The sequence below is a fragment of the Podarcis pityusensis genome (assembly GCF_964106645.2).
Source record: "Podarcis pityusensis genome assembly, chromosome: 6".
Lineage (NCBI taxonomy): Eukaryota > Metazoa > Chordata > Lepidosauria > Squamata > Lacertidae > Podarcis > Podarcis pityusensis.
Window position 1 is genome coordinate 4,930,686 of NC_138030.1, and position 27,600 is coordinate 4,958,285.

The 27,600-nt window shown below is 46.6% G+C and overlaps 1 protein-coding gene across 1 annotated transcript in view; it reads right to left on the minus strand.

Moving 5' to 3' along the window:
• Positions 1-1,545: 1,545 nt before the first annotated feature.
• The window catches only part of HELZ2 (helicase with zinc finger 2), a 52,488-nt gene continuing 26,433 nt past the window's right edge, over positions 1,546-27,600 (minus strand). Inside the window, exons 9-20 of the mRNA XM_081010971.1 lie at positions 23,686-27,202; positions 20,792-20,877; positions 19,650-19,784; positions 19,139-19,294; positions 16,727-16,871; positions 15,580-15,696; positions 13,180-13,375; positions 11,137-11,271; positions 9,151-9,372; positions 7,726-7,882; positions 5,990-6,157; positions 1,546-5,368 (exon numbers count right to left, since the gene is read on the minus strand). Of these exons, the coding sequence (XP_080867097.1) occupies positions 5,244-5,368; positions 5,990-6,157; positions 7,726-7,882; positions 9,151-9,372; positions 11,137-11,271; positions 13,180-13,375; positions 15,580-15,696; positions 16,727-16,871; positions 19,139-19,294; positions 19,650-19,784; positions 20,792-20,877; positions 23,686-27,202 (5,159 nt within the window). The 3' untranslated portion in view covers positions 1,546-5,243. The remainder of the gene's footprint in view (positions 5,369-5,989; positions 6,158-7,725; positions 7,883-9,150; positions 9,373-11,136; positions 11,272-13,179; positions 13,376-15,579; positions 15,697-16,726; positions 16,872-19,138; positions 19,295-19,649; positions 19,785-20,791; positions 20,878-23,685; positions 27,203-27,600) is intronic.

Here is a 27,600-nt window from a genome sequence, read left to right on the forward strand (position 1 = left end):
AAAGATGTCAAGTCCCGCAGGGCCCAAGTCTCTTGTGACAGAGCATTCCACCAAGTCAGGGCCAGTACTGAAAAGGCCCTGGCCCTAGTTGAGACCAATCTAACCTCCTTGAGGCTCGGGACCTCCAAAGTGTTGTCATTTGTGGACCTTAAGGTCCTCCGCGGGGCATATCAGGAGAGGCGGTCCCTCTAGAGACTAAAGGAGAGGGAGATCAGCCCTTTCACCCAGCATCATTTTGCCCCTGAAGATGCTCATAATTGTATGTGTCAATTTCCCCTAACTGGGCCAACAGCAGTTTGGGGGACAAGGGGATCACTGGGAATATGGTGGGAGGGATTCTCTCATCCTCCCCCAGGGCCATAGTCCCAGGCCACATGCCCCAGTCCAGCTGCTTTTTGCAAACATCCAGGGAGGCAAAGCTATCAAAGGCTATGCCCTCCATCCATCCATTATGCTTCTGAATCAGAAGTGGGCAAAGTGCATGCCCATCTTGCAGGCTTCCCTCGGGCATCAGGTTGGTCACTGCGAGAACAGGATGCTGGACTAGATGCCCAATGGCCGGATCCAGCAGGCTCATGTTCTTGACATGTACAAGAGCTCCCAAAACCCAATCACAAATACCTATTTTATTGTGGAGCTCTTGTGTAGTTGTCTGTCAATTAACAAATAAGCCTGTGTGTGCTAAGGGCATAAATTCCGTAGCTTGGAGTTCTATAGTTTAACTATGAACTTTGTAAAGAAGTATTCTTTATCATTGGATGCCCATGAATTCTAATTTTACTTTCTCTGCTCCATGCATGATTTTATAGACTTGTGTCACGTTCTCTCTTACTTGCCTTTTCTCTAAACTAAAAAATTTCCCCAAAAGCTGCAGCTTTTCCTCATAAGGGAGTTGCTCCACCCCTTGGATTATTTTCGTTGCTGTTTTCTGAACCTTTTCCAACTGCAATACCCTTTGATGCTTTTGAATTCTGGTGCTGGAGGAGACTCTTGAGAGTCCCATGGACTGCAAGAAGATCAAACCTCTCCATTCTGAAGGAAATCAGCCCTGAGTGCTCACTAAACAACAACAACAAATACCCTTTTAGAGGTGGGGCAACCATTAGCTTTCACCTTGTGGGGGTTTATTTAGTTGGGAGCATTTTTTAAAAAATGTGATCCCGCAAGTGAGGGGGGCATAACTCAGAGGTAGAGAGAACGCTCCTACCTTTGTATAAGGAAGGTCTCAGGTTCAGTCTCTCAGCTCTCCGGAGTTTGCTGGGAAGGACTCCTCTAAAACACACCCCCCCCAAATAATTCATCACCCCAATCAGAATTCAGAAAAGTTTTATTTCGCATAATACAATCAGCATCATTGAAAATGTTAAGGTTCATATAAACATCACAGAAATATTTTAATCAGCCTGTAAATTGAAACAAAACAAAAAAAATAGCACAAGGAGCCATAATTTATAGACATTAAAGCTTCAAATCTATTAAACTTAATTTCAGGCCCTCAAAAAGGGTGCTTAAGAAATTGTACATGCAAATCCAGTTTTTTTAAACAAAAAATTACAGTGCATCCTAAAAATGGAATCCAACAGATACAATCAAAACCAACAAGTAACGATAGCAGTATATGTATAAAAACAGTGTGTAACTTGGTTCCTGTATTTCAGGGCGTTGGGCTAGTGACCCTTTGGGTCTCTTCCAACACTTACAATCCTGATTCTATGGTTACGGCTCATCTGTCTTTCAGTCCATTTCACAGAAAAGCAACATTTCATGCGTTGGAAACTCATTCAGCTGGAAACTCATGAAATGCATGGGGGCTGTGCAAGAGCTAGGCCCCGCTCAGTTCATTAGTGGGGCAGGGCTGAACCGTGCACTTCATTTGTGTTTAAACAACATTATTGCACTAAGTTTTTTGCTTTGTTTTCAAATTGCCTCTGCATTTATACTGATTGTCTTAAGTAGAAATGTATTGGGACGATACACGGCACAAACCTCTAAATACTTTAAAAAAATACTCAGTGTTGAACATTTTCTTGAAGCCACGTACGTTGCAGCTATTTGAAGATAAAATTCTACTGACGAAAAGCAAGTGGATCACTTGCAGTCGCTGGATGCGGAGGCTAGGACGCAGCCAATTACTGCAGCGTTTGCTCCTCACGATAGACTCCAGGAGGAGATTCTCCTTCGCGGGCCCCACTGAAATGAATCAGACTTGGAATCACAGAATTGTGGAGTTGGAAGGGACCCCTGAGGGTCATCTAGTCCAACCCGCTGCAATGCAGACCTGTGCACAGGTCCACTTACATACATCCCATTCATTTCAGCAAGTATGTGTAGTAGAAGAGCCCAGGGGTTTGCGCCTAGCAGTACCTCTCCAACAATCACCAAACACAGCCACGTAGAACTGTAAAAGGTCCCGACTACAGACTTCCAGCAGGAATGGGTACCCGAGGTCACTGCTACAGGGGAACAAAGATTTTACCTTGTATTTCCTTGCTATAACCTAGCTTGTGCCCTCTGGATAAAGATATTGGTCAGATAGGGGAAAGCGGGAGTCGACAGCTTGCTAACCTAGCAGAAGGGTGAGGGAAAGGTGAGGCAATTGTGGTTCGGGAAGGAGCAACAGTGCAGGTTGTAGATTTCTGCCAGGTACGCAGCAGCTACTGTATAAGGCACAAAGTTGGAAGTGGAAGAAAGGAACAGAGTTGGCCAGGAGCAGAGTAGCTAATGTAGAATGGGCAGAAAGAACACAACCTGGTGTCTCCCATAAGAACAGCCCTGCTGGATCAGGCCAATGGCCGATCTAGTCCAGTATCCTGTTCTCACAGTGGTCAAACAGATACCTTTGGGAAATCCAGAAGCAGGATTCGAAAACAAGAGCCCTCTCCCTTCCTGTGGCTTACAGCAACCAATCTTTCTGCCTTCCCAAGAACTCCACCTTTGGAGCCGCAACTCTCATTGGCCATGTTGGCCAGAGTTGCCAAAGCACAAGATTGTGGAAGGGAGACAGGATGCGGGCGGGGAAGATATCAAGTCAGGGCACAGAGGTGGGAGAGTTTAAAATGAAAATGTAAACAGCCATATGCCTAGTCACCTGTGGCGAGTAAGGATCGCCCTCTGGGTAGCCTGCAATGGAAACTTTATTATTCTATGTAATAAAATGTGGAGCTTATTTTCTTTTTATGCCACTTGCTACCCATGTAGTAAGCATGAAGGCTAGTGAAAATGGGCTGGCAGCTTTAATTTCCAAGGCTGGCTTAAAAGCTTCCATCACCGTTGCACAAAGAAAGGGCGAGTGAGTGCCAGGATACAATTATGTCTGTATATTGACTTGCTCTTTCTTTATACATCCGCTGCTGTTATTATAAGATCAGCACTCCTGTCCAAAACTTCCTTCCCGTTCCAGAGCAAAGTGATTCACGAAGCTGCATTTGCACTAACAAAGTTCAAACATTCACATTTAAAACAATCGAGGTAGAACTAAGGGGAAAAGAGTCCCCCCCCCTTTTTTTTATTGCTATTAAGACTCCTGACAATAAGTAAACATTTCTAGAGGGGAAACCCTCATGCTAAGAGAAAGGGGATTCCAAAGGTTTGCACAATAATTAGGTTTGCTGCTTGCAGAATTCTAAGACCCTCATCCCACCACACCTGCTGTTAAAAAGCAGCCCCATATATACATCACGACAATATAAAGACAGTGGAGAGGTGCCGGAACAGAAAAAGTCCCCACAACCTTCGTTATTGAAAAAAAAGTAGTCTAGCTTCATCAAATTACTACAAACACGGCTCAGTTCACCTCCATGGGCTTTCCAGAGCTGGATGAGGCCAGGCCAGAACAGCAGAGTCCAGCAAAAGCTGACTGGCAACTCATTTTGAGAATCAAGGTCCCTGTGCATCAAGCCTCATGCAGACTTTCTGTTTTAAGGTAGGCACTTAATGTAATGATAAAAGGTAAGCCTCTCCTCTGGTGCAGTTCACACAACCCGTGTGGAAACAGTGCAATGCACACGGATCTGCTGAACTAGGTTCTCAAAGCCATGCGATATTGGGAGACGGTACCCAGCAAAGCTGGGCAGCTACATTCAGTTATCCTAGCCTGACCAGGCACTGGATTGGAAATGACATCATCAAGGCCCATACAGAGATCATGGGCGGTGTGTGTGGAGAAAAAGCTACTTTGCAACACCTGGTCATTCTTGGCATGCCAGGTTATTTTCTGGAGACTTGCACTGCATGTCCAGAACTGCTGGGGAATCGAAAAGCACAAAGCGTCACAGGGTTTGCGGTTCTACAGTAGGTGCAACTTTTAAAAAGCAAGCTACAAAAAAATATACATTATATTCTTGCCAGGAGGAAACACTTTTCAAGTAAAAAATTTAAAATGGCCACTTTAAAAACATTTGTACAAAAAAGTTCCCCAGGAGAGAGGCCACCTTGAGTAAGTGATTTGGGTTTAATGGCTGTGATGGCCTCATTATTAAAAAAACAAAAACTTAACTTGGGCTTGGTCCTCTGTACATTGCGGTGTCTCTCTTCCCCAAATGCACTAAGCTGGTCTGCTCGCTTTGAGCAAGGAATTGGTGCGGCAATTGCAGCAGGGCTGGTGCAGTTTCCTTTGGCAGATGGGTGGGATCCTGAACATCCTGTTTTGGATCTCCTTTTGGTTTTCTACAGCATCCATTTGGACCCCAAAGCAAAAAGCTAAGATGCACATCCCAAACTGGACAGGCAGCGTGTCCACAGAGCCACCCAACATTTTGCCCACCCCCATTCTAAAAGATTCTCTACACATATACACAAAATCAAAAGGAATGCATTCAGAAAACAGCACAGTGTGGCAAGTGGTGCCATCCAGAGAAGTCCAGCGTCCAAGACAGCACCACTGACGCAGCCCCCATGTCCCTTGGTTTACGAGAAGGCAGCATGGCAGAGTCAGGCACATCACAAGCTCATGCTGCCTGAGCCATGTGGTGCTGTGCTGGCCACAGTCTAGTGCAATCACCAAAATAAGGTTGGAGGTCGGTCGTTGTGCTTTCTTCCCGGCTGAATGGCTAAATCGGTAGCGCCTTGCCTATCATCCCAGAGGCGTGTTCTTTACACAGTAGCTTCTGAGCAGCCATTCCCATGCGCTAGACAGGCCACTGGTTCTGCCTCCGGCCAGCAATTATCGTGTTCATTAAAAAGGTGCCTGTGAAACAGGTGCCTTAAAAACAAAGAGGGGTTCCCCCCCCAAGAGCCGTTGGTTCTCATCGGCGAATTGCCTGCACCTTCATGACCTGGATCTCAGTGGCGTCAGTGAAGCATCTGCGGCTCCTGTAGTGTTCGAGGAGTCTACGCCACAAAGGGTTGCTCTCCAGGAGGTAACGGTTTCCTGTAAGCAAAGCCGGGGGGGGGGGGGGGTTGGGGGAAAGAGAGAAGAGTTAAGCAACAATGAAAAGCAGTCCATCCCTCTCTTTGCAGCTTCATCCTCTGAAGAAGGCATCTTTTCCAGCAAGAACAAGGCTCCACAGCAACGGACTTGCCCACCTCTCACTGTTTCCCTTAAGCCATGTACCAATAATAATAATAATAATAATAATAATAATAATAATAATTTATAGCCCAGCCAAGGCCGGGCTTAGGGCAGCTAACAAACAATAATAAAAACAAGTTGAGTGAATACAACTTAAAAACAAGATTAAAATACAACATTAAAACATTAAAAAGCGGCCTCATCAACAGGAGGAGAAAGGAAAAAGAAAGAGGGAGAGGGAATCAAATTGACTCCAAGCCAAAGGCCAGGCGGAACAACTCTGTCTTACAGGCCCTGCGGAAAGAAATCAGATCCCGCAGGGCCCTGGTCTCATGAGACAGAGCGTTCCACCAGGCTGGAGCCAGTGTTGAAAAGGCCCTGGCTCTGGTTGAGGCTAATCTGACTTCCTTAAGGCCCGGGACCTCTAGGGTGTTGCTATTTATGGACCTTAAGGCATATAGGGGCATATAGGTCACCTACCTATAATGCAGAGCCCTTCCTGCGCCCGCGTGATGCAGACGTTGATCTGGTTCGGGTCGGTCACGAAACCCAAGTGTTTCTTCTGCCAGCTTTTGGTAGGCTTCCGGTCGACCTCGGAACGGGAGCAAGACCGCACGGTGGACACCAGGACGTACTTCCATTCGCTTCCTGGAGGCCAGAAATTGCAACATGGTTAAGCCCAGCTCCACACAGGAACCTGGTAGGAACACGAGGAGAAAAGCCCTTCCAAGGTTCGGACCAAAGTGCCTTCTAGCCCAGCGTCCTGGTCTCACAGTGGCCAAGCAGGGGCACATTATGGGGAGCGCATATGAGTGCAACAGCAGCCTCCTCACTTGTGATTCACTTGGTATTCAGAGGAGAACTGGATACCGGCAAGCATGATGATGATGATAATAATAATGATTATGGAAGATCCTAAGGGATCTAAAGGGATGGAAGGGAAGAACAGAGGCAAAGGAGAATTAAATAACAAAAGAAGTGTGGTTTAGGTGGTGGAAGTCTTTTAAGATATTTTAATTAAGATTTTTATTTTATAATGTAAGTGTAATTCTGGAATTACTGTTTATGGAAAACAGCATTTTCTTTTTTCTTTATTTTCTTTTTCTTTTTTCGTTTCTTCTTATTTTCTATCTTCTTTCACAGTTTATGTTTGGCAAATATGTAAATAATTGTGTTTTTGCAGATATATCTGGAAATTTGATTGTATTATTCAATAAAGTTATATTTTAATAAAAATTATTTGTTTGTTTGTTTGTACCCCACCCATCTGGCTGGGTTTCCCCAGCCACTCTGGGCGGCTTCCAAGAAAGATTAAAAATACATTAAAATGTCACACATTAAAAACTTCCCTGAACAGGGCTGCCTTCAGATGTCTTATAAATGTCAGGTAGTTGTTTATCTCTTTGACATCTGATGGGAGGGTGTTCCACAGGGCGGGCGCCACTACCGAGAAGGCCCTCTGCCTGGTTCCCTGTAGCTTTGCTTCTCGCAATGATGGAACCGCCAGAAGGCCCTCGGCGCTGGACCTCAGCGTCCAGGCAGAATGATGGGGGTGGAGACGCTCCTTCAGAATACTGGACTGAGGCCGTTTAGGGCTTTAAAGGTCAGCACCAACACTTCCCAGGCTCTTCCCTTTTCCTTGCGCTATCAGAAAAAGATAGCCCCAAGTGTGGTGCACTTCACCTTATCAAGAGGAGTTCCTTGCTGCAGCAAACGGAAGTTACAAACTTCGTTCCTTTACACCGCTCACACAGCTAGCAGCTGGGAGTGGGAAGAGCAGGGAAGATTAGCCGTAGGGATAATTATAAACGCTTGTGTGCAGACACAGGATGTTTTTCCCACTGCAGGGCGGCTGCTTCTCAGGTCCTAAGAGCCTACTGGGCCAGGCCAAAGGCCCTTTTAGCTCAGCATCCTGTTCACACAGCGGCCAACCAGATGCTCGTGCGAAACCTGCAAGCAGAACCTAAGCCAAAGAGCCCTCTCTCCCCTCCTGTGGTTTCCAGAAACTGGTATTAATAAGAATTGCTGCCTCCAACAGTCATCACGGCTAGTTGAATTTGTCTAATCCTCTTTGAAAGCCACCTAGGCTAGTGGCCATTGCTGATCCCTGTGGCAGAGAGTTCCACAGTTAACTCTGCACTGAGTGAAGGCCATCAACGCCCGGCAGGTCGTGCTGGCTAAAACACAGTGCCCCGTGTCACACGGGCGCGACTTACCTTGGCTTTTCATGATGGTGCAAACGGTGACATCTCGCAGCCCTGCCTGGAGAAGAAGTTTCTTGATTTCGACCACCTGAGCATTGTAAGGAGTCAGGATGGCAATCTCGGCAGGTTTGGTGGTTCTGTCGAGTGTCAGCTGCTTTGCTATCCTCACCTGAAAGGCAGCGAAAAGACAGCATCTTTGTTTACTTCACCCACAGAACCCAAGATGGAAACCTGCTTTAGTCTCCAATTTAGGGCTGGCTCTCCAGATGTTGTTGTGACTACAAAGCCCATCATCCCAGACTGCTGAGCAGGGTTGATGGGCAATGCAAGTCCATCAACATCTGGCTGCCCCTGCAAAGCTATCCCAAAGCTCAATTTATTTTTATTCATTTATTTTGACAGCTTATATACTGGCTAATTGGAATACTCTCTAAATGGTGTACAAGGAATTTGATGAAGATAAAAATGAGTCAAAAGGGTAACAGTGGAGAGCCTGCTGCAATATTTAAAAACAACAACAACAAAAATCAAATCACGCAAAGAAATAAACTGTGATCTTAAAAATCTGGGTTCTTAACTTCTTATGTGTAACTAGCTTTTTCTTTGCAGGCTGAAAAGGGTTTATGCTGGTATATACTTCTTTGGTTCTTCTACTTTAATGTCTTATTTCTTGTGAGTCACAAAAATAGCATGTTACTAGACGACCTGTATAAATACAACAAATAATACAGTGGTACCCTGGTTTAAGAACAGTTCTGTTTACGAACGATTCGGTTTAAGAACTCTGCAAAACCAGAAGCAGTGTCCCAGTTTGCAAACTTTACCTTGGTCTAAGAACGGAATCTGAACGGTGGAAGGGCACCAGTGGTGGGAGGCCTCATTAGGTAAAGCACGCCTCGGTTTAAGAATGGTTTCGGTTTAAGAATAGACTTCTGGAATGGATTAAGTTTGTAAACCAAGGTGCCACTGTCTTAATAACTGCTGGATGGCGGATAGATGTGGGCATTCGAGGCGCCTGCTGTGGCTGCAGAGGAAGATAACTTGTAACTGCCGCCTTCCGTGCTGTTTTTGCTGCAATTGGCAGCACCAAAGATACCTCCCTGGGGTGCAAGGCTGGGCAGAGTGTATGGAGGTCCTAGGCTGCCCAGACAACAAGGCCCCCCTTCTCAGCCTGGCTGATGGGGTCCAAAGAAAAGCAGAGCAAGACGTTTGGCACCAGCTTGGCTGCAGAAGTTGCTGGAAGGAGGCGGACAAGGCACCATCCAACCACCTTAGAGACTTCACTCCAGATTTGTGCAGGTTTTATTCCTTAGCCTTATCTTCTCCCGAAGATGTCCCGCAAGGCAGAGGGTAGATTCCCGCCCCCCTTCGGTTTACTCTCAGTGCGTTCCTCACGAGGGGTAACCAAAGGGAGCCAAACCCTTACTCCTTACTCACCACTTGCTCCGCTTCTTCCAAGTTGGCCCGAGAATTCTCGTTGCCGTCCTCTGTGGAGACCACGAGACTCTTCTCTCTCCCCTCTATGTGGCCAAAGACGATGGCGCAGCAGCCAGCCCTGTCCTTGTGAAAGAGGGTGCTGTGGCCGCGGGCAGGGTTGGCACAGGTCTTTAGCCTCCTGTTGTAAAACTCCTCGGAGGGGAACTGGCAGATGTCCTGGTGCTGATGGGATGAAAAAAGGCAGGCATTTGTTGTTAGTAACAACAGCAGCAGCAAATTTATAAGCCGCTTACATGCCAAAATGGCTTCTAAGCAGTTTACAAGTCTAAAAATCAGTTATAAAATATCCACATCCATAGGGTAAAACAAGCATGTTGAGGGAAAACACACACACATAACCACAAGTACAGTTAAAGGAACAATTAAAAGTATTATGTGGGAAAGTCTGGTGTAGATTCGCCACAGGCTTGTATAAAGGTAGTTTTATTTTCAATCTCTCTCCTAAGGATCCCAACATGGAACCTGCCCTTTCCACAATGCGGGGCATCTCTTAGCCATGACCGCTAAATGGAACTGCCATATATAGTGGCATTCTACCTTTGAATACCAAATGTTGGGGAGAGTGGTAGCAAAGGGCTGTAATAATTCATTTACCGCATTGGCCCGAATATAACCCGCACCCGCAAATAAGCTGCACCTTTAAAATTCGGCGGCTTGGGGGAGGCTTGGGAGCAGCGGGCAAGTTGGTGCCATTGCCCCGCGCTCCTGGGCTGCTTGGGGGGGGGGCGGAGCCGCATCGCTTTGCCGGCAGCGTAAGCCGCACTTTAACTTTTCACGATCAGAATTTGGAAAGAAAAAAAAGTGTGGTGTGGAGGACTCCCTGATCCTGAATGGGGTAACTGTGCCCCTGAAGGACCAGGTGCGCAGCCTAGGAGTCATTTTGGACTCACAGCTGTCCATGGAGGCACAGGTCAATTCTGTATCCAGGGCAGCTGTTTACCAGCTCCATCTTGTACGCAGGATGAGACCCTAGCTGCCCGCAGACTGTCTAGCCAGAGTGGTGCATGCTCTAGTTATCTCCCGCTTGGACTACTGCAATGCGCTCTACATGGGGCTACCTTTGAAGGTGACCCAGAAACTACACTAATCCAGAATGTGGCAGCTAGACTGGGGACTGGGAGCGGCCGCCGAGACCACATAACGCTGGTCTTGAAGGACCTACATTGGCTCCCAGTACGTTTCCAAGCACAATTCAAAGTGTTGGTGCTGACCTTTAAAGCCCTAAACGGCCTCAGCCCTGTATACCTGAAGGAGCATCTCCACCCCCATCATTCTGCCCGGACACTGAGGTCCAGCGCCGAGGGCCTTCTGGAGGTTCCCTCATTGCGAGAAGCAAAGCTACAGGGAACCAGGCAGAGGGCCTTCTCAGTAGTGGCACCCGCCCTGTGGAATGCCCTCCCATCAGATGTCAAAGAGATAAACAACTACCTGACATTCAGAAGACATCTGAAGGCAGCACTGTTCAGGAAAGTTTTTATGTGTGACATTTTAGTGTATTTTGCCGCCCAGAGTGGCTGGGGAAACCCAGCCATATGTGCAGGGTACAAATAATAAATTATTATTATATTTGGGCCAATATGGTATTTAGTGGTGTTCACCTGCCTCCCCCCCCCCAAAAAAAATGTGCCCAGGGCAGCTATCAGCACTAAAACTCATGCAGTGTAAAGAACCATATTGGAGATAATGTTACCATGTGAGAAACAGATTAAAACAAACAAAAAAACCCACACCAATGATCTAGCACAGTATCCCCCAATAAACCAACACAACGGGGAACGGTCTAGCAAGAAACAAAAGGCAGAACAGGTGAACTAAGTATTGTGCATCCTGCTGCAATTCCTCCTTTCCTCCAAAGAACCCAGGAGGCGGCACGCCATGCTTTGGCAGCCTCGCCTCAACTTCGCAACAAGCAACTGCGACCCTTACCATGCGGTACTGGATATCCAGCATCAAAGCCCAGTCTTTGTAGCGTTCAAAGAGCGACGTCTCCAACCCAAGGGTCTTGCAGAAGTCATTGTGGACCACGGGTCTCAGCTGCTTATGATCTCCCAGTAGGACCACCTGGAAGGAAATAATTGTGGTGATGCCCGCTATGATGAAGAAGAGCAACCGAGTCAACTGCAAAGCGGGCGAAACTTGTTGGTGTGATGTGAATGGTTTTTGGGACTAGGGGGCAGGTTGAGGTTTTGTTGATTTGCTAATTAGTGAGTCAGAGTATCGCTTTGTTTATTATTTGAGCACTGTTAGTGTTGTTCTTGAGAGTCCCATGGACTGCAAGAAGATCAAGCCTATCAATTCTGAAGGAACTCAGCCCTGAGTGCTCACTGGAAGGACAGATCCTGAAGCTGAGGCTCCAAGACTTTGGCCACCTCATGAGAAGAGAAGACTCCCTGGAAAAGACCCTGATGTTGAGAAAGATGGAGGGCACAAGGAGAAGGGGACGACAGAGGACGAGATGGTTGGATAGTGTTCTCGAAGCTACCAGCATGAGTTTGACCAAACTGTGGGAGGCAGTGGAAAACAGGAGTGCCTGGCGTGCTCTGGTCCAGGGGGTCACGAGGAGTCGGACACGACTAAACAACAACAAAGCTGTTCGTTACTATTTATATGGCTGCTATGGTTTCATCATCCCCCCATGGAGTTATGTGAAAAAATTAATGGATTATATAAGTGGTTCACAATTAGCTAAGTACTGCAGACCCCCAACTTCTGGAAATATTGATACCTCTGTGGTAGTTTTTGGTATGTGAATATCTTGATTTTATTCTGTGAGCCACCCTGAGACGCCTGGGGTATAGGCCGGTAGAAGAAGAAGAAGAAGGAGAAGGAGAAGGAGAAGGAGAAGGAGAAGGAGAAGGAGAAGGAGAAGGAGAAGGAGAAGGGTAGTTTGGATTTGATATCCTGCTTTATCACTACCTGAAGGAGTCTCAAAGCGGCTAACATTCTCCTTTCCCTCCCTCCTCCACAACAAACACTCTGTGAGGTGAGTGAGGCTGAGAAACTTCAAAGAAGTGTGACTGGCTCAAGGTCACCCAGCAGCTGCATGTGGAGGAGCGGGGAAGCGAACCCGGTTCCCCAGATTACAAGACTACTGCTCTTAACCACTACACCACGCTGGCTCCCACCAGCGTATAATATAGTATAATATAATATAATATAATATAATATAATATAATATAATAATAATATAATAATAATATAATAATAATATAAATTCAATCAAGCAAGCAAGCAAATAATAATAATACCCTCCAACATGTCCCAGCACAAAGCTGGCCTGTGCGAGTCACATGAACCGCAAGAGAGCACGGAGCCCTAAAACACACATTTTTGGGTGCTGCGATCTCACAGCCCCCAAAAACAGGAAGTTCCAGACAATAGACAAGTATGTGTCATGGATCCCTGTGGTCTGCGGACCACCAATTGAGGACCACTGTATTATATGATTCCCTCCCCGTCGCATTATGTATTGTGCCTTATTATTTGCTGCAAGTCACTTGGATACCTTTGAGTGACAAGTTTAATTATTTTGATTCTGAATTAATTTGATTCTGAACTGATGATAGAATGAATTGATTTTAGAATGTATTCCTATTAATTGGTTGTGATTTTATGTAATTGGTTGTGATTTTATGTAAACTTGGCTGGGGAGGGCGGGATATAAATAAAATTTAATAATAATAATAATAATAATAATAATAATAATAATAATAAACAAATGAATGAGTAAATAAATTGGCGGTTGGCAACGTGCCACCCATGCCACCACCACCACCCAATTCTGCTGGACTCCAACTCCCACCAACTCCCAAGCAGCCTGGTCAGTACCCCGTTCACCAGATTACGAGTCCACCGCTCTAGCCACTACTCATGAAATAAAACAGGAGCCTGTCTGGGCATTGAGGGATATCTAAATAAACAAGCCATCAGCATAACCGCCGTGGCTGTAATCGCAAGCTGCCGGCTCACCTTCTCCATCTTCTTGTAGCTCACCAGCGGGATGAGGGTCTCTGGCTCAGTGGACATGGCACACTCGTCAATCAGCACCTGCTTCACCTGCAGGTGGTCTATCAGAGATGCGGCAGAGGCAGTGGTGCATGTGCACAGGATGACATCGTGGCGCTGCAGCTCATGCGACCGGGCTTTGGTTAGCCACTGCTTATAACTGCAAGACCGCAATGGAGACAGCTCAGTACATTGACATGACCCAAAACCTTACAGGGAGGCAGATGCCTCTATATCCCCTTTAAATCCATTAATAAACAGTAATAGTAATACAATTCTGCACTCTGGCAGTCTAGCTTCCCCTACCCCAAAAACCGCTCATAACTGATTCCACTCATTTTGACCATCTTGCCCAACTTTTTCTAGACTGGTGACTGGAAGTGGCTGCTGGGATCATATAAACACCGGTCCTGAAAGACCTGCATTGGCTCCCAGTACGTTTCTGAGCAGTGTTGGTGCTGACCTTTAAAGCCCTAAACGGCCTCGGCCCAGTATAGCTGAAGGAGCGTCTCCACCCCCATCGTTCAGCCTGAGGTCCAGCTCCGAGGGCCTTCTGCTGGTTCCCTCACTGCGAGAAGCGAAGATATAGGGAACCAGGCAGAGGGCCTTCTCGGTAGTGGCGCCCGCCCTGTGGAACGCCCTCCCACCAGATGTCAAGGAAATAAACAACTATCCGACTTTTAGAAGACATCTGAAGTCAGTCCTGTTTAGGGAAGTTTTTAATGTTTGGTTTTATTCTATTTTTAGTGTTCTGTTGGAAGCCGCCCAGAGTGGCTGGGGAAACCCAGCCAGATGGGTGGGGTATAAATAATAAATTTATTCTTATTGTTATTATTCTGGCCAATGGGACTTCAGCAGGCTTCACTCACACACTTTGAAGCCTAACTTCGTAAGGCTTAAGAGACTTGAATTTTTTTTTTAAAAAAAGGGGGGGAGACCCAGAAAGGGGAAAAAGGGAAGCTGAGAATCTCAAGAGTAGGATTCTGCATCCAGACCCCACTTTAGCTTTGCAAATGTGCTAGCAGTTTTATTGCGCCACTAGGAGGGGAGCAAAGTCTGCACATTTTGTACTTTGGCATGTTTCTGCCAGATGGGAGCATAGATACTGTTTGGAGAGCAGATTAAGAGCCCAGCACCATGAGAATGCACTTAGCTTTCCTTACAGCCGCCCACTGCATGAGAAGAAGAAGAGTTTGGATTTGATATCCCGCCTTTCACTCCCCTTCAGGAGTCTCAAAGCGGCTAACAATCTCCTTTCCTTCCTCCCCCACAACAAACAGGCTGAGAGACTTCAGAGAAGTGTGACTAGCCCAACGTCACCCAGCAACTGCATGTGGAGGAGCAGGGAAGCGAACCCCGTTCACCAGATTACGAGTCCACCACTCTAGCCACTACACCACACTGGCTCTCAGTGTGAGAGCCCTGGAAGGAAGCAGGCGAAGTAATATGTTACGTCACCAAGATACAGGGCCACCATGTTTGTGGGCATGGGAGTATATTTTTGTCTGAGGCAAGACACAGATAAGCGGCTGCTGGTTCATGTATTAGTTCTTTTATGAGGCTGTAGCAACAGGCCCTGTCCAATAGTGGATTTTGGAACATACGAACCAGGGGTGCGGAGAGGCTGAACAGAATGAGGTCCCCAAATCCAAACCCCCATAAAATCCAGCCTGGTGTGCCCTTTCCTCTCTGAGACTTCAGCAAACCAAGCATCAGAACTTTTCCTGCACCTCTCGAGGGCTAGAATGTTTTAAAAAGTTTGACATGCAGCACAGCACAGGGACTCGCTTTAGCAGGTGCGCATGCACAGACGCTGAAAGTCCAGCCCACAGAGAGATCTCCACAGGATCAATCCGGCCCAGGCAAGATCAAACTTGCCGACCCCTGATCTAGCCCATTATCCTGCTTTCCCACAGGACCACAGTTCTTTGTGATGTCCATGCTTGGGAAATTGTGGTTTGTTGAAACTGGTTAATGAGAACAAACCAGAATCAAACAGAGGTTTAATAACCTGGCTTGTTCTCTAACCACAGTTCAAGCAAACCATAGTTCAAGCAAACTGTACTTCTCCGAGTGAAGACATCACAGGCTACTGTGGTTTGTTACAGATCAAAAGCAGGAGCTTTCAATCTCCTATTCTGACACACATTAGAAAGGGAGCTGGGAGAGGTGCAAGCCCCCCAGGGCTCATTCACATAGTTATGGTTTACCATTACATTTGAACTGGGCCCATGAGACTGCCTATCACCAAGGACTGTCTGAAGGGCTGATTCTGAAATCTCAGAATGCAATTCAAAGCAATAATAAGATAAAAGGCTTCTCCATCGAAGACTTGGCAGAAAACTAGGTCTGTGCTGCACTCACTCGTTAATTTCATCCTCTGCTATCTCCTCTCCTCTGTTCACACGTGCATCGAATTCACAGATTTGTCTCGCAAAAGGGTTCGATGGATGACGGATCACGTAGTGTAGAGTTATGTCCCTGTGCAGAAAGTATTACCTTTTAAGTTAAAGACTAAACACAATGCACAAGCAATAAACACTACCCCTTGCAAGCTTTCTCCCAAATCATTCCAAGTTACTAGGGCTACAGACTTTCAGATCATTTAATTACTCAGTTAAAGCTTTAGTCAATCAACAGGACCATTTTATTGACAAAACCGAGAATTCAGACTCCCCTTTCATTTTGTATAGGGCCGTTTTGGATCCTGATGTGTTTCTACTAGACAAAATGGAAAGATATATGAAGAGGTCCATTGCCTGTAAGACGTTTGGAGCCTGGGCTCATTAAGTTTCCTCCAACCCACTTCTCAAAAAGCACCTCCATTTAGCTTTGCTAAAATGTCATTTGCTTTAATTTGATCTGTAAACATGCAGAGGCTGAAATCCTAGCACACACATGTGGGAGAAAGCCCAAGAAAACTTGGTAGAACTTGTTTTCAAATGAACATGCGAGGGGTTACACTGCAAATCAATTAATTATTATTTATTCACAAGTCTGGAAGGAATATTGGGCTCATTTGCAACACTCTCTTTCCACCCTCCTCTCTCTCTTCCCCACCCAATGTTCTTTGTTTCCTTGACTCCTTCCTGGTTTGCACCAAAGTATAGTTTGCTACAACATCCAGATCTGCAGAATATTGTTTGTGCTTGCTGCATCAAACCAACTTCAAATTGCAGTTGCAATCCTAGTTTCCAGGGTAGGCACAAACCAGAGTTTGTCTCTTCAGACGCAATGGGAAACCATGGTTTGCCAGAAACCAGGAAGGAACTAATTCATCACAGGGCCAAGGAAAGGAAAAGGGAAGTGCACAAGCCAAATATTGCATCCAGGATCATCCTTGTAGCACCAAACTATGGTTTGGTATCCCATCTGTTTTATATATATTATTCCCACTAGAAAAGAAACAACATTCAGCTGTATCAAATCGTATAAATAAGCAGGTTTAACTTTAAGCACTCTTAGAAAAATGTCTACATATCTGATTGTGTGAGGAAATTGAAGTTCGAACCTGATCTCCGGCTTGGATTTCGCATCCCGCTGGGATTTCCGGGAGACATGTAGGCTGCTTCCTGGATAGGGGAAATCCATGGTCTCTATAGTTTCTCCATACACCCTCAAGGGCCTCAGAGAATTCTTCATCTTCAACAGCATCTCTGCAGAGGCAGCAAAACAGCTAGGCTGAAAAATGAACTCTGCAGCCTATTAAAAGCGACCCAAAACTTAAGATGCTACAGACACTAGGCTGTTCCTATGCCACAAATTAAACTCCGCTGTCAATTGAGAGGCCCTGCCAGTACAATTTGCTACGAAGTCGCGGAATATTCACAAACATTCCAACGGTGCAGTCCAAAGCCACCAGCACGAAGTTGTTGGGAATTGGTGGATCTTGGGCTGTTGGGGATAAACTGGGGCCCAGCCAGGGCTACATTAGCACAAGTCCCTCATTCCAGCTCCGTCAGGGAAATACCTGTATACCTCCCTCAACCTGGCTCAGGCATAGCTTTGCTGGCTCACCTGGTGCTACTAAAGTGGGCTTAATTTAAGTCACCATAAATTCTGGCAGCTTCTTATACTGAGGATTGCTCTGCCTGCGTTGAAGGAGGTGGGGAAGAGTCATGGGAAGTTGATAGCCAGCTTACTGTTGCAGGAAAACCAGAAGGCTGGCTTGACTGAGGAGTGGGGATCCATTTAGGGCATAGGGTTAATTTCATTGTACACAGGTTGTAAAGGTAAAGGGACCCCTAACCATTAGGTCCAGTCGCGGATGACTCTGGGGTTGCGGCGCTCATTCCGTTTTACTGGCCGAGGGAGCCGGCGTACAGCTTCATGTGGCCAGCATGACTAAGCCGCTTCTGGCGAACCAGAGCAGTGCACAGAAACGCCATTTACCTTCCCGCTGGAGCAGTACCTATTTATCTACTTGCACTCTGACGTGCTTTCAAACTGCTAGGTGGGCAGGAGCTGGGACCGAGCAACAGGAGCTCACCCCGTCGCGGGGATTCGAACCGCCAACCTTCTGGTCGGCAAGTCCTAGGCTCTGTGGTTTAACCCACAGCGCCACCCGCATCCCATACAGGTTGTACATTGACAATATTATTATTCTTAACAGTATTATTATTATTATTATTATTATTATTAGGAGCAGGACAGGCAGCAAACTACCGCTCCACCCTGGAGTTCAGGGAGAGTGTCTTATGCAGAGCAGACACCAGACAATTTTTTAAAGGACTCTCCCTCCTTGCTGTCTTTCTGCTGGCAGGTGAAGATTGTAGTTTTAAGGAATCTCCTTTTAACAGTGCCGTTTTTATTGTTTCTATTATCTGTAACTTAATAGATTTGCTTTTAAATGTTTTTATTTTATTACAGTTTAATAATTTTTTAATGGTTCTCTTTTATTTGTTTTTGGCTTATTGTATTTTATCTGTATTGTTTGAAGTTGTGTAAGCCCCTTTGGAGTCTCAGCGGGACCTATTATTATTAACAACAACAATCCAAGTTTATTAAACTTCGCATTATTTGTTTTAAACACTTTTTTACTTTTTTCTCTCTTTTTTTTTGCTATTCCCTGCTTGTTCAATAACGTTTATTTGGGATTGACTATCGGGTCGACACTCATCAAGAAGTTCCACCTCACCGCAGGTCACATCCTGAAAAGTGACGTTTCAGACAGGTAGAGAGAATTATAGGGGATTTAAAGGCATTCAGGAAGTAGCAGAAGGGTGTCAGTTAGTGCAGAAAGTACTGATCTGATGTGTAGAGATCTTTCCAATTCGATTTAATTCAAGAGGGTTCAGGAAGCTTCTATGTGTGAAAGAAACAAGCAGAAGGTTCATGATGTTTGGGTTATTCCTTCAGAGAAGCTGAGTATAGCTGGTGTAAAATGATTCTGTTATCTCTTCTGTCAATAAGAGATGACTATAATAACGCTGACTATAATAAGAGGCCAGAAGGAGCATGGGTTTCACTTTCTCTTTCTGTCTCTCTTCCTTCTGGTGTGGTGTTCTGTATATAGTGTTAAGGTTTAGTCTTATTATAAGTTATTATTTTAAGTTTAAGTTAAGTCTGCTGCAACTGGATTTCTTATGGACAGTGCCAATCCTGAATGTATTGGATTTGTGACCATTATGCTCATTTGCCTTCAGTAGCAGCAAAGCTCTGCTGGATGAAATATTAATTGCCTCTGGTCTATTTTGGGGGGAATCCTGCAACGTGTTTAAGTTGTTACTCTGCTAACTATACAATGGAATCTACCCTGGATCAATATTGAGTAGACTTTCAATGACAGAGGGGTCTTGGCAGAAGGATGGAGCACAGCTGTGACGGGAACAGCCCAACCAAATTTACACCCCAGACAATCTCCACTTTGACTGCTTCTCCATGATGTAAGAATGGATCCTCTGCACTCAACAAAGACAATTACCAGCAACAACATCAACGGATTTGTTTGACGGCCCACAGTACATGATGTGGCTCTTTGCTTTTTCAGCATCCAGAGTTGGATCCTTCCCTTTTTCTTCCAGATTCAGCTGATGGAACCAGTAGACGATATGGACACCAACCACGGTCTTGCCAGTCCCTGGACAAGGAGGAGGGGAAATAGCAGTGAGGGGCCTGCCGTTACAGAATCATAGGGTTGGAAGGGAAAACAAGGGTCATCTAGTCTACCCTCCTGCAATGATGGAATCTTTTGCCCAACATGGAGCTGGAACGCACCACTCTTTGAGATAAAGAGTCTCATGCTCTACGACTAAGCTACCAGCACAGATATCCCTGACTTGGCGCTGGTTCTACTGAACTTCTAATGGGATTTTTAATGAGATATGTATAAATAAAGTCATGGAACAGTTGGGGCAGATTTAATATCAGTGACACCCCAACCCCCACCCCACCAAGAATCAACTGCGCACCACCACCCCATGCTGTCAACTCACCTGGCGGGCCTTGGATGAGTGTGAAAGGCTTTCTCAAGGCCTCTGAAATGGCACGGTTCTGGCTCGGGTTGAGTTTCCGGACGCTTCCAGGAAGATCAAAGCTTTTGAGTGCCCAGAACTTAGACTGCCTCACTGCTGTGTATTTTTAAAACAACAACAACAATGTAAAACACACATCCAAAACATCAATTGCATCATTTTCGCCTGCGCTCAGTCATAAATCTGCTAAACCCCGCTTTTCGTTTTCTGATTTTAAAAAACACGTGAAAATTTCACATTTAAATGGTATCACTCCTCCCTAAAGTATCACTCAACACTAAAGTATGAATCTTGAGGGCTTTGAATGTTATTCAATGCATTATTACATTATATTGCAAGGTGTAATATAATGTGATATATTACCGTTGAAGGTGGTGGAACTGCAAAAAGTCATCAAGCAGGCATAGAGCAGGGTTTCCCAAACTTGGGTCTCCCACTGTTTTTGGACTACAACTCCCATCATCCCTAGCTAGCAGGACCAGTGGTCTGGGATGGTGGGAACTGTAGTCCAAAAACAGCAGGAGACCCTGGTATAGAGCAGGAGTGGACTCTTTAAACCCTTTGGGCTTTGTCCTGTAATGCGTTACAAAATAAAGTCTGACCAACTGCGAAATGGGTGTAAGCCTCTGTACTTGAATCCCCAGGAAAAAATTCTTCCATTCTGAGCAAATTTGTCCCCCATCCCTAGTTCCGAGTTGATGCCTCAAATTGACAGCAAAATCCTGATCAGCGTGCATGCAATTGCACCTTGAATCTTGCAAGCCCTAACAAAAGCGTTAAAGATTATTATTATTTTGAGCATCTCAAAATAACAACCAATATGAAGGTTCTGGTGATATGCAAACTCATTTGTGTAGATAATCAACTGGTCAATCGGTTAAAAGGCACGTGACTCAATCAACCCTAGTTAATTATTGGAAAATATAGACAGTGACAATATTGGATTAGATTTCTTATGCAAACTTCAACATAAAAATCCCAGGGCGGTTACAACAATGTAAATATACAATGTTGAAATAATGTACAATCCAAATCATGGTTGCTTTTGGAGCATCAAAGCCTATTATGGTTGTTATAAAACACTATAGTTTGCTTCCACTTACGTTTTTCAGAGATTTCCTTGCCGAGGGCAATTTGCTGAGCAAGCTCAGTCGCGTGCTCCAGTTTCCAAATGGCGGTCTCCTTCCGGCTGCGGGAAAGGAAGAAATGTTGTGTGAGGTTAAAGCCAATGAGAAGCAGGATGGCATGGAAGAAAAAAAAGGGAAAAAAAGGAAGTGGAGAGTCTGGAAAGGTTCCAGCTAGGGGTGGGAGAATGTGCTGATTTCTCGGTTTGTCATTTTTCTAATCTTGTACTGTACTTGTATTGTATACCTGAAGGAGCGTCTCCACCCCCATTGTTCTGCCCGGACACTGAGATCCAGTGCTGAGGGCCTTCTGGCGGTTCCCTCATTGCGAGAAGTGAGGTTACAGGGAACCAGACAGAGGGCCTTCTTGGTAGTGGCACCCGCCCTGTGGAATGCCCTCCCTTCAGATATGAAGGAAATAAGCAGCTATCCTATCTTTAAAAGACATCTGAAGGCAGCCCTGTTCAGGGAAGTGTTTAATATTTAACGCTGTATTTTTTTTTAACACTTGATTGGGAGCTGCCCAGAGTGGCTGGGGAAACTCAGCCAGATGGGCAGGGTATAAATAATAAATTATTAATATATTATTATTATTATTATTTGGTTCCTCGCATTCCCTGCGTCAGTGTGTGATTTTAAAAGAGCTCTTCGTGAAAATACACCAGCAATTTAGTGTGAATTTCTCCAGATATACACATTTGTGTGTGCAATTTTTGCATAAAAGGCACCTTTCTGCAAATTTATTTTCTCTAAGAGCATGCATTCAAGAATGTTACCTTCACCAACGTATGCCCTTCTCATGCACGCGCTACTTTGCTGGAAAACAGCACTGCACAATTAGGGAAAGTGCAAATTTTGAAAGCTGGCAGTTCTCAAACTGTTCTGGAAACTGCTGATTTGTTAGGTCTGGCTTTAAGTGCCAATAAAACTGAGATCCTCCCTTGTGCCAAACTCTCCCTGTGTTAAAATAGCCATAGAATGGCCTTGGAAGTATAGCAGGAGAGTGCCAATGTTGCTTTTGCATAAACAGAAAGAAGGAACAATCACCATATGTGGTGGAAATGTCTCAATGTGGGGAGATTTTGCTTCATGGTCTTAGGTGCCCATATGTGAGGTGGGGCCTTGCTGTTCTGCTGGACTTCCAGCTGTGACAGCACCGCTACTCACCATGGCAGTGAAGGCAAGGGAGCACCACCATGGAAACTGCACTCTCTTATAGCAAAAAAATTGGAAAGGGAAAGAAATTCCATCAATGAAAGAATGGCAAATTAAATTTTGTGAATATATAAATCTGGCAAGACTCACAGCATTCATAAGGGGACAATCAGACCAGAAATTATTAAAAGAATGGGGATGTGCTAAAGAGTATATGAAAAAACATTGTTCTGGAGTAAGTATATCGGTATGTAATGAATGATGCTTTACAGGGTTAAAGAAAAAGAAAAATGGTGTAAAAAACTACAATGATGGAAGTAATCTACATTAGACACAATTTACTAAGAGCAAAAATTTTGAGGTCTTAGAACAAAGGAAGGAAGTCAGTATGTGTATAATGTAATTAGATTAGATTAGAATGATGATATGGTTTTATTTGTAGATCATAGAATCATAGAGTTGGAAGAGACCACAAGGGCCATCGAGTCCAACCCCCTGCCAAGCAGGAAACACCATCAGAGCACTCCTGACATATGGTTGTCAAGCCTCTGCTTAAAGACCTCCAAAGAAGGAGACTCCACCACACTCCTGGGCAGCAAATTCCACTGTCGAACAGCTCTTACTGTCAGGAAGTTCTTCCTAATGTTTAGGTAGAATCTTCTTTCTTGTAGTTTGGATCCATTGCTCCGTGTACGCTTGTCTGGAGCAGATGTGTGTGTGTTTTTTGTTCTTTTTTGTGTGTTCTGTTTTCTTCTTTTTTTCTTGTTTGCATGGTATTATTTTGGATTCAATGTTTGTTTTTTTGTTATAATTTTGCATTGAAATAAAAAAATTAAAAAGAAGAAAAGAAACTGCACTCTCCTGCCTTTGCTGCAAACCAGTTGTGCCCAATACTGGCAAGCTGTGCCCTTTGCTGGCCTACTGCCCACCCCACATTTTGGACTACAACTCCCATCAGCTCGGCTGGGGCTGACGGGAGTTGTAAACAACTGGACAGCACCAGGTTAGCAAAGACTGCTGCAGCGAGGGTCCTTATGGGGTCCCTGCCATGGGAGCATATTTACCCAGTGCTTTTCCAGCTGCACTGGCTCCCGGTGGAGTACAGGGTCAGATTTAAGGTGCTGCTTTTGACCTTTAAAGCCCTTCACGGCCTAGGACCCTCGTACCTACGGGACCGCCTCTCCCAGTATGCCCCACGGAGAGCCTCAAGGTCCATTAATAGCAACACCCTAAAGGTCCTGGGCCCTAAGGAAGTCAGATTAGCCTCAACCAGAGTCAGGGCCTTTTCAACACTGGCTCCAGCCTGGTGGAACGCTCTGTCTCATGAGACCAGGGCCCTGCAGGACCTGATTTCTTTCTGCAGGGCCTGTAAGACAGAGTTGTTCAGCCTGGCCTTTGGCTTAGAATCAGTCTGATTCCCTCCCCTTCTTTCTTTTTTCCTTTCTCCTCCTGTGATGAGGCTGCATTTTGTATTTTAATCTTGTTTTTTAAGTTGATTTCAATCAACTTGTTTTTATTATTGGTTGTTAGCCGCCCTGAGCCCAGTCTCAGCTGGGGAGGGCGGGGTATAATTTTATTATTATTATTATTATTATTATTATTATTATTATTATTATTATTACATTGTGAACTGTTGCCTATCCATATGACCCGCAATGATAAAAGTTCTTGAAACTCAACTGTAGAACAACCAAAATGGTTCAGAGCAATGGACTTACATATCTGGCAGCAACTTTGGAATCAGCTCCACGGTGAACCTTGACATCTCCTGGGTGACCTCCACAGGGATCTTTTCCATGGACATAAAGTGGATGCTGAAACGCACCATCGTTGCACCTCGCTGGTCAGATTTCTCATTGTCATCAAACTCACTGGTCCGCCCGTGGGCCACCCAGGTGTACGTAGCAGGGTCGATGGTGAATTTGCCAGCTTCAGCGCTTCCCTTGGTCAAGCTGAGCTGCTGGAGGCCACGGCTGAGGGCGTCTGCATCATCCTGGGCCCCATCAGCTTTCAGGCCCGAGAGGCGGACGCAGAGGTAGCAGTGGCTCAGGTGCACTTCAATGGCGCACTCCTTCATGAACTCCTTGGTCAAGGAGAACGTCCCCAGGAGGTGTCCTTTCTTTGACCTCTGCTTCTCCCAGGAGATCTTGACGTCGTGCAAGACGATGGAGTCGTTTTCTGCCACGGCGCACGAGGCGGCTTCCATGTCGGAGATGGGCAGCCACACCTTGCGATAATCGGAGGCATCCTTGTAAACATCCTTGGAGGCCAGAGTGGCGTATTTGGAGAAGCAGTCAATGGGCCTCTCAGAGTGCTGCAGACATACGTCGAAGCCTGGGACCACAGTCCACAGCTGCAAAGACGGCACCAGGAAGCCCCGCTGGATATCGGTGGTGAGCTGGAGGCACAAAACATCTCCGGCGCTGAGCTCCAGGGACAGTTCTACGTAGTGTGAGCACTTGCTTCTCTCCATCCGGCCCATAGTCCTCAGCTGCGTGCTGTGGCCCTTCTCAACGAGGGAGATCATCTCCTCATAATCTTTGTTCCTGACAGCTGCGAGGAGGTTGCGCCAGGCCTGCACGTTGAAGAGGGAGACACTCTTGTCCCACAGCACTGGTGACTTTGGAGTGCACTCCTTTGAGGTCACCACGGAGTAGATCCTCTTCTTCCACATCAGCCTCACGCTGCTCCGTTCCTCGATGAAGGCCGGTTGCGCCACCAGCTGAAGAGCTCTGTAGTTGACGAGTTGAGGGTCTCGAAGGGTCTCCTTGTTGAGAGGAAACATGATTCTGAAGTTCTTGGCCATCCCTTCCACGCACATCACAAAGGAAACCTTCTGCTGGGCTTGTTGCTTCAGCTGAGTCGCCATCTCCAGCGAGTGGGCCTTCTTCTCATAGGCATTCGCCATGCTGTTTTTCCTGTTGAAATCATGGCAGAGGAACTCAATGTCCTCTGAGGAGTACTGCACTGGCTTCTTTAAAATCACAGACAGGATGTGACGCTGGAGGATCAGGTCCATGTAGCGTCGGATGGGGGAAGTCGCCCAGGTGTAAGAGTCCACGTGCAAGGAATAGTGGCCCACTTTGGACTGAGGAGATGAATTGGAGCGAAGGAAAAAGGAGCGGGACAGAAGCTTCCGGAACTCCATGTTCGCCGGGGCCAGCTTGGGATGGATGTCGTCCGTCGTAATAAGGTCAAGCATCTTGGGGACATTGCAAGAATCGGCAGCTGACTTGAGGTGGTCCCACAATGAAGTCAGGAGGGTAAATTTCCCGCTGGTCTCCACGTGGACCCCTGTGGCTGCAGCTCCCAGATGATGGGAGAGGTGGGTGGACAGAGGAATTATATCGCGGTATTTGTCCCTCATCTGAGCCATCTGTTGTGGGTTGGGCTCCACCTGGCAGCGCAGAGGGGTTCGATCTCTGGTGGAAGCCTTGTTGGTGAGGAACTCGCCCACGGAACTGTTGAACATGATCATGAACTCCTCAACCATCTGGTGGGAGCACCTCTGACCCAGAGGGCATTCCTCGTCCAGTTGATCATAATAACAGTCTTCATGAAGCCGGGACAGCCGATGTACGCGGGAGAAGTGGTACGCAACCGCAACACAATCCTCCAGGGTATCAAAGCGTAGGGATGGCGCCTCTGCCTTGTAGCTGTTCTTGATGATACCCTCTGCCTCCTCATAGGTCAGCTGCCGGTCTGAGCAGATTGTGGACACAGCAAAGGAGACATTCGCCATCTGGTCCGTCTTCTTATCCACCGTGACGAAGAGAGAGATCACAGGCCTATCTTTCTGCGGCAGGAGACTACAGAGGTCTTGGCTTAGCTGAGGCGGGAGCATGCAAACCGGCTCCTTCCCGGGAGCGTAATAGGTGGCTCCCCGGTTCTTCGCTTCCGTATCGAGAGCGCAGCCTTTGGGGATCACAGAAGCGACGTCGGCAATGTGGACCCCTATCTCATATTTGTCACCCAGGTCTCGGACACTGATGGCATCGTCCAGATCCCTTGCACCTGGGGGGTCAACAGTGAAGGTGAGGTAAGCCCGAATGTCTTTCCGGTTACCCTTTGTAAGAGAGAGCTTGCTAGAGGAGATTGTGGCCACCTCTTTGTTCACTGAGGGTGGGTGTTTGCTCCTGAGGCAGTATTCTGTGTCAAGGATACGCAACCCTTCCTCTAGGGTCTTAGCCAGAGGAAGAACCTCCGTAATAATCCCTAAGGGGAAGTAAAAGCCGTTCCGCCAATTCAGGACTTGGACCACAAAGAGGCAGTTCCTCCTCAGTTCTTGGGTTATCTTCTTGCAGGTCTTCAGCTTGATCTTGCCCCCTTGATCCACCCTGCGGATGGGAATGACATTGGGTTCATCTCTCAGCCCCGGGACGAAGATTTTGGTGACGGTCTGGTCAATGGGGACCATGACGCGGGGATCGAACTCGTCCATCATGCAGGTGAAGATGCGGTCCCGGTCAGCCTTCTTCAGAACCCCCACCACTTTCCCACGGAGACTTCCCTCGCCCGTGGCCTTCCCTGGGCCGGGCTGCAGGATCTCCACCAAGACCTGGTCCCCAGTGAAGCCCATCCCACAGTGAACCCGGCCTTTGATGTGGATGTTCAAGGGAGGGACGTCGTCCAGAGTGAAGGCAGACGCTCGGTCGTATTTCTCCTTGATGAGCTCGCATCGCTTGTACATGTTCGGGTTCATGCGCAGACACTCCTTCATGGTTTGCAGGTGGAAGCTGACATACTCCTGCCTGCTGCTTTGGACGGTGGCCACCTCGGACTTCACGTTCATCAGCCCTTCGTCGGAGACCGTCACCACCATGTCTTTGCTCTCGTCCAGCAGCTCCTGCAATATGGGGTCGTCGACGTTCAAGCTCTCTGCATCCGACAGCCAGGATTCGGTGTCGCTGCCGTCTTCCTCAAGCTGGGGGCTCCCCCTGTTCCAGCTGGCCCGGTCGCACACCGCCTGCCTTATCTCCTCCAGCGTCAAGGTCTCAGGAGTCACGGTCTTCTTGTCAATGCACTCCTTGAGAAAGCCTTTCCAGACTTTGCTGCACTGCCCGAAGGAACACAAAGCCACTGCGTCCCCCACGACAACGACCTGGGACTGGGCCCTCGTCATGATGGTGTTCAGCATCCGAGCATCGTTGAAGAATTCCAGGTTGGAGCAGTTGACGTGGCAGAGGCTCTCCCTGGTGTGAACGGTGCTGATGATGATAACGCGGAACTCCCTCCCTGTTTTAAAAACAAGACAGAATTGCAAGGAAATGGAAAGGGTTGCGGCTTCCAAATGGAGACCATGAAGCAGAGGTAGATACAGTCAAGAGTCCCTCAAACGGGATCCAGATTTGCCACAATCTGATCATGGAGAGAAAGGCTAAAGGTGGGAACTGAGAGGTGGTATGAAACATATAATTCAATCCAACCAAGTCCAATGCAACCTAGACTTGTATCGCAACTAAGCCCTACTCACAGGATTTCCATTGATTTCAGCAGGACTTAGCTGGATCGAGACCACTGGGTTCACATAGCTCAGTGATGTCTACTCTGACTGGCAGTGGCTCTCCAGGGTTTCTGGCGGGGGATAGAAGCTGCTCCAGCCCTACTTGAAGGCGCCAACCAGGGTTTTAATC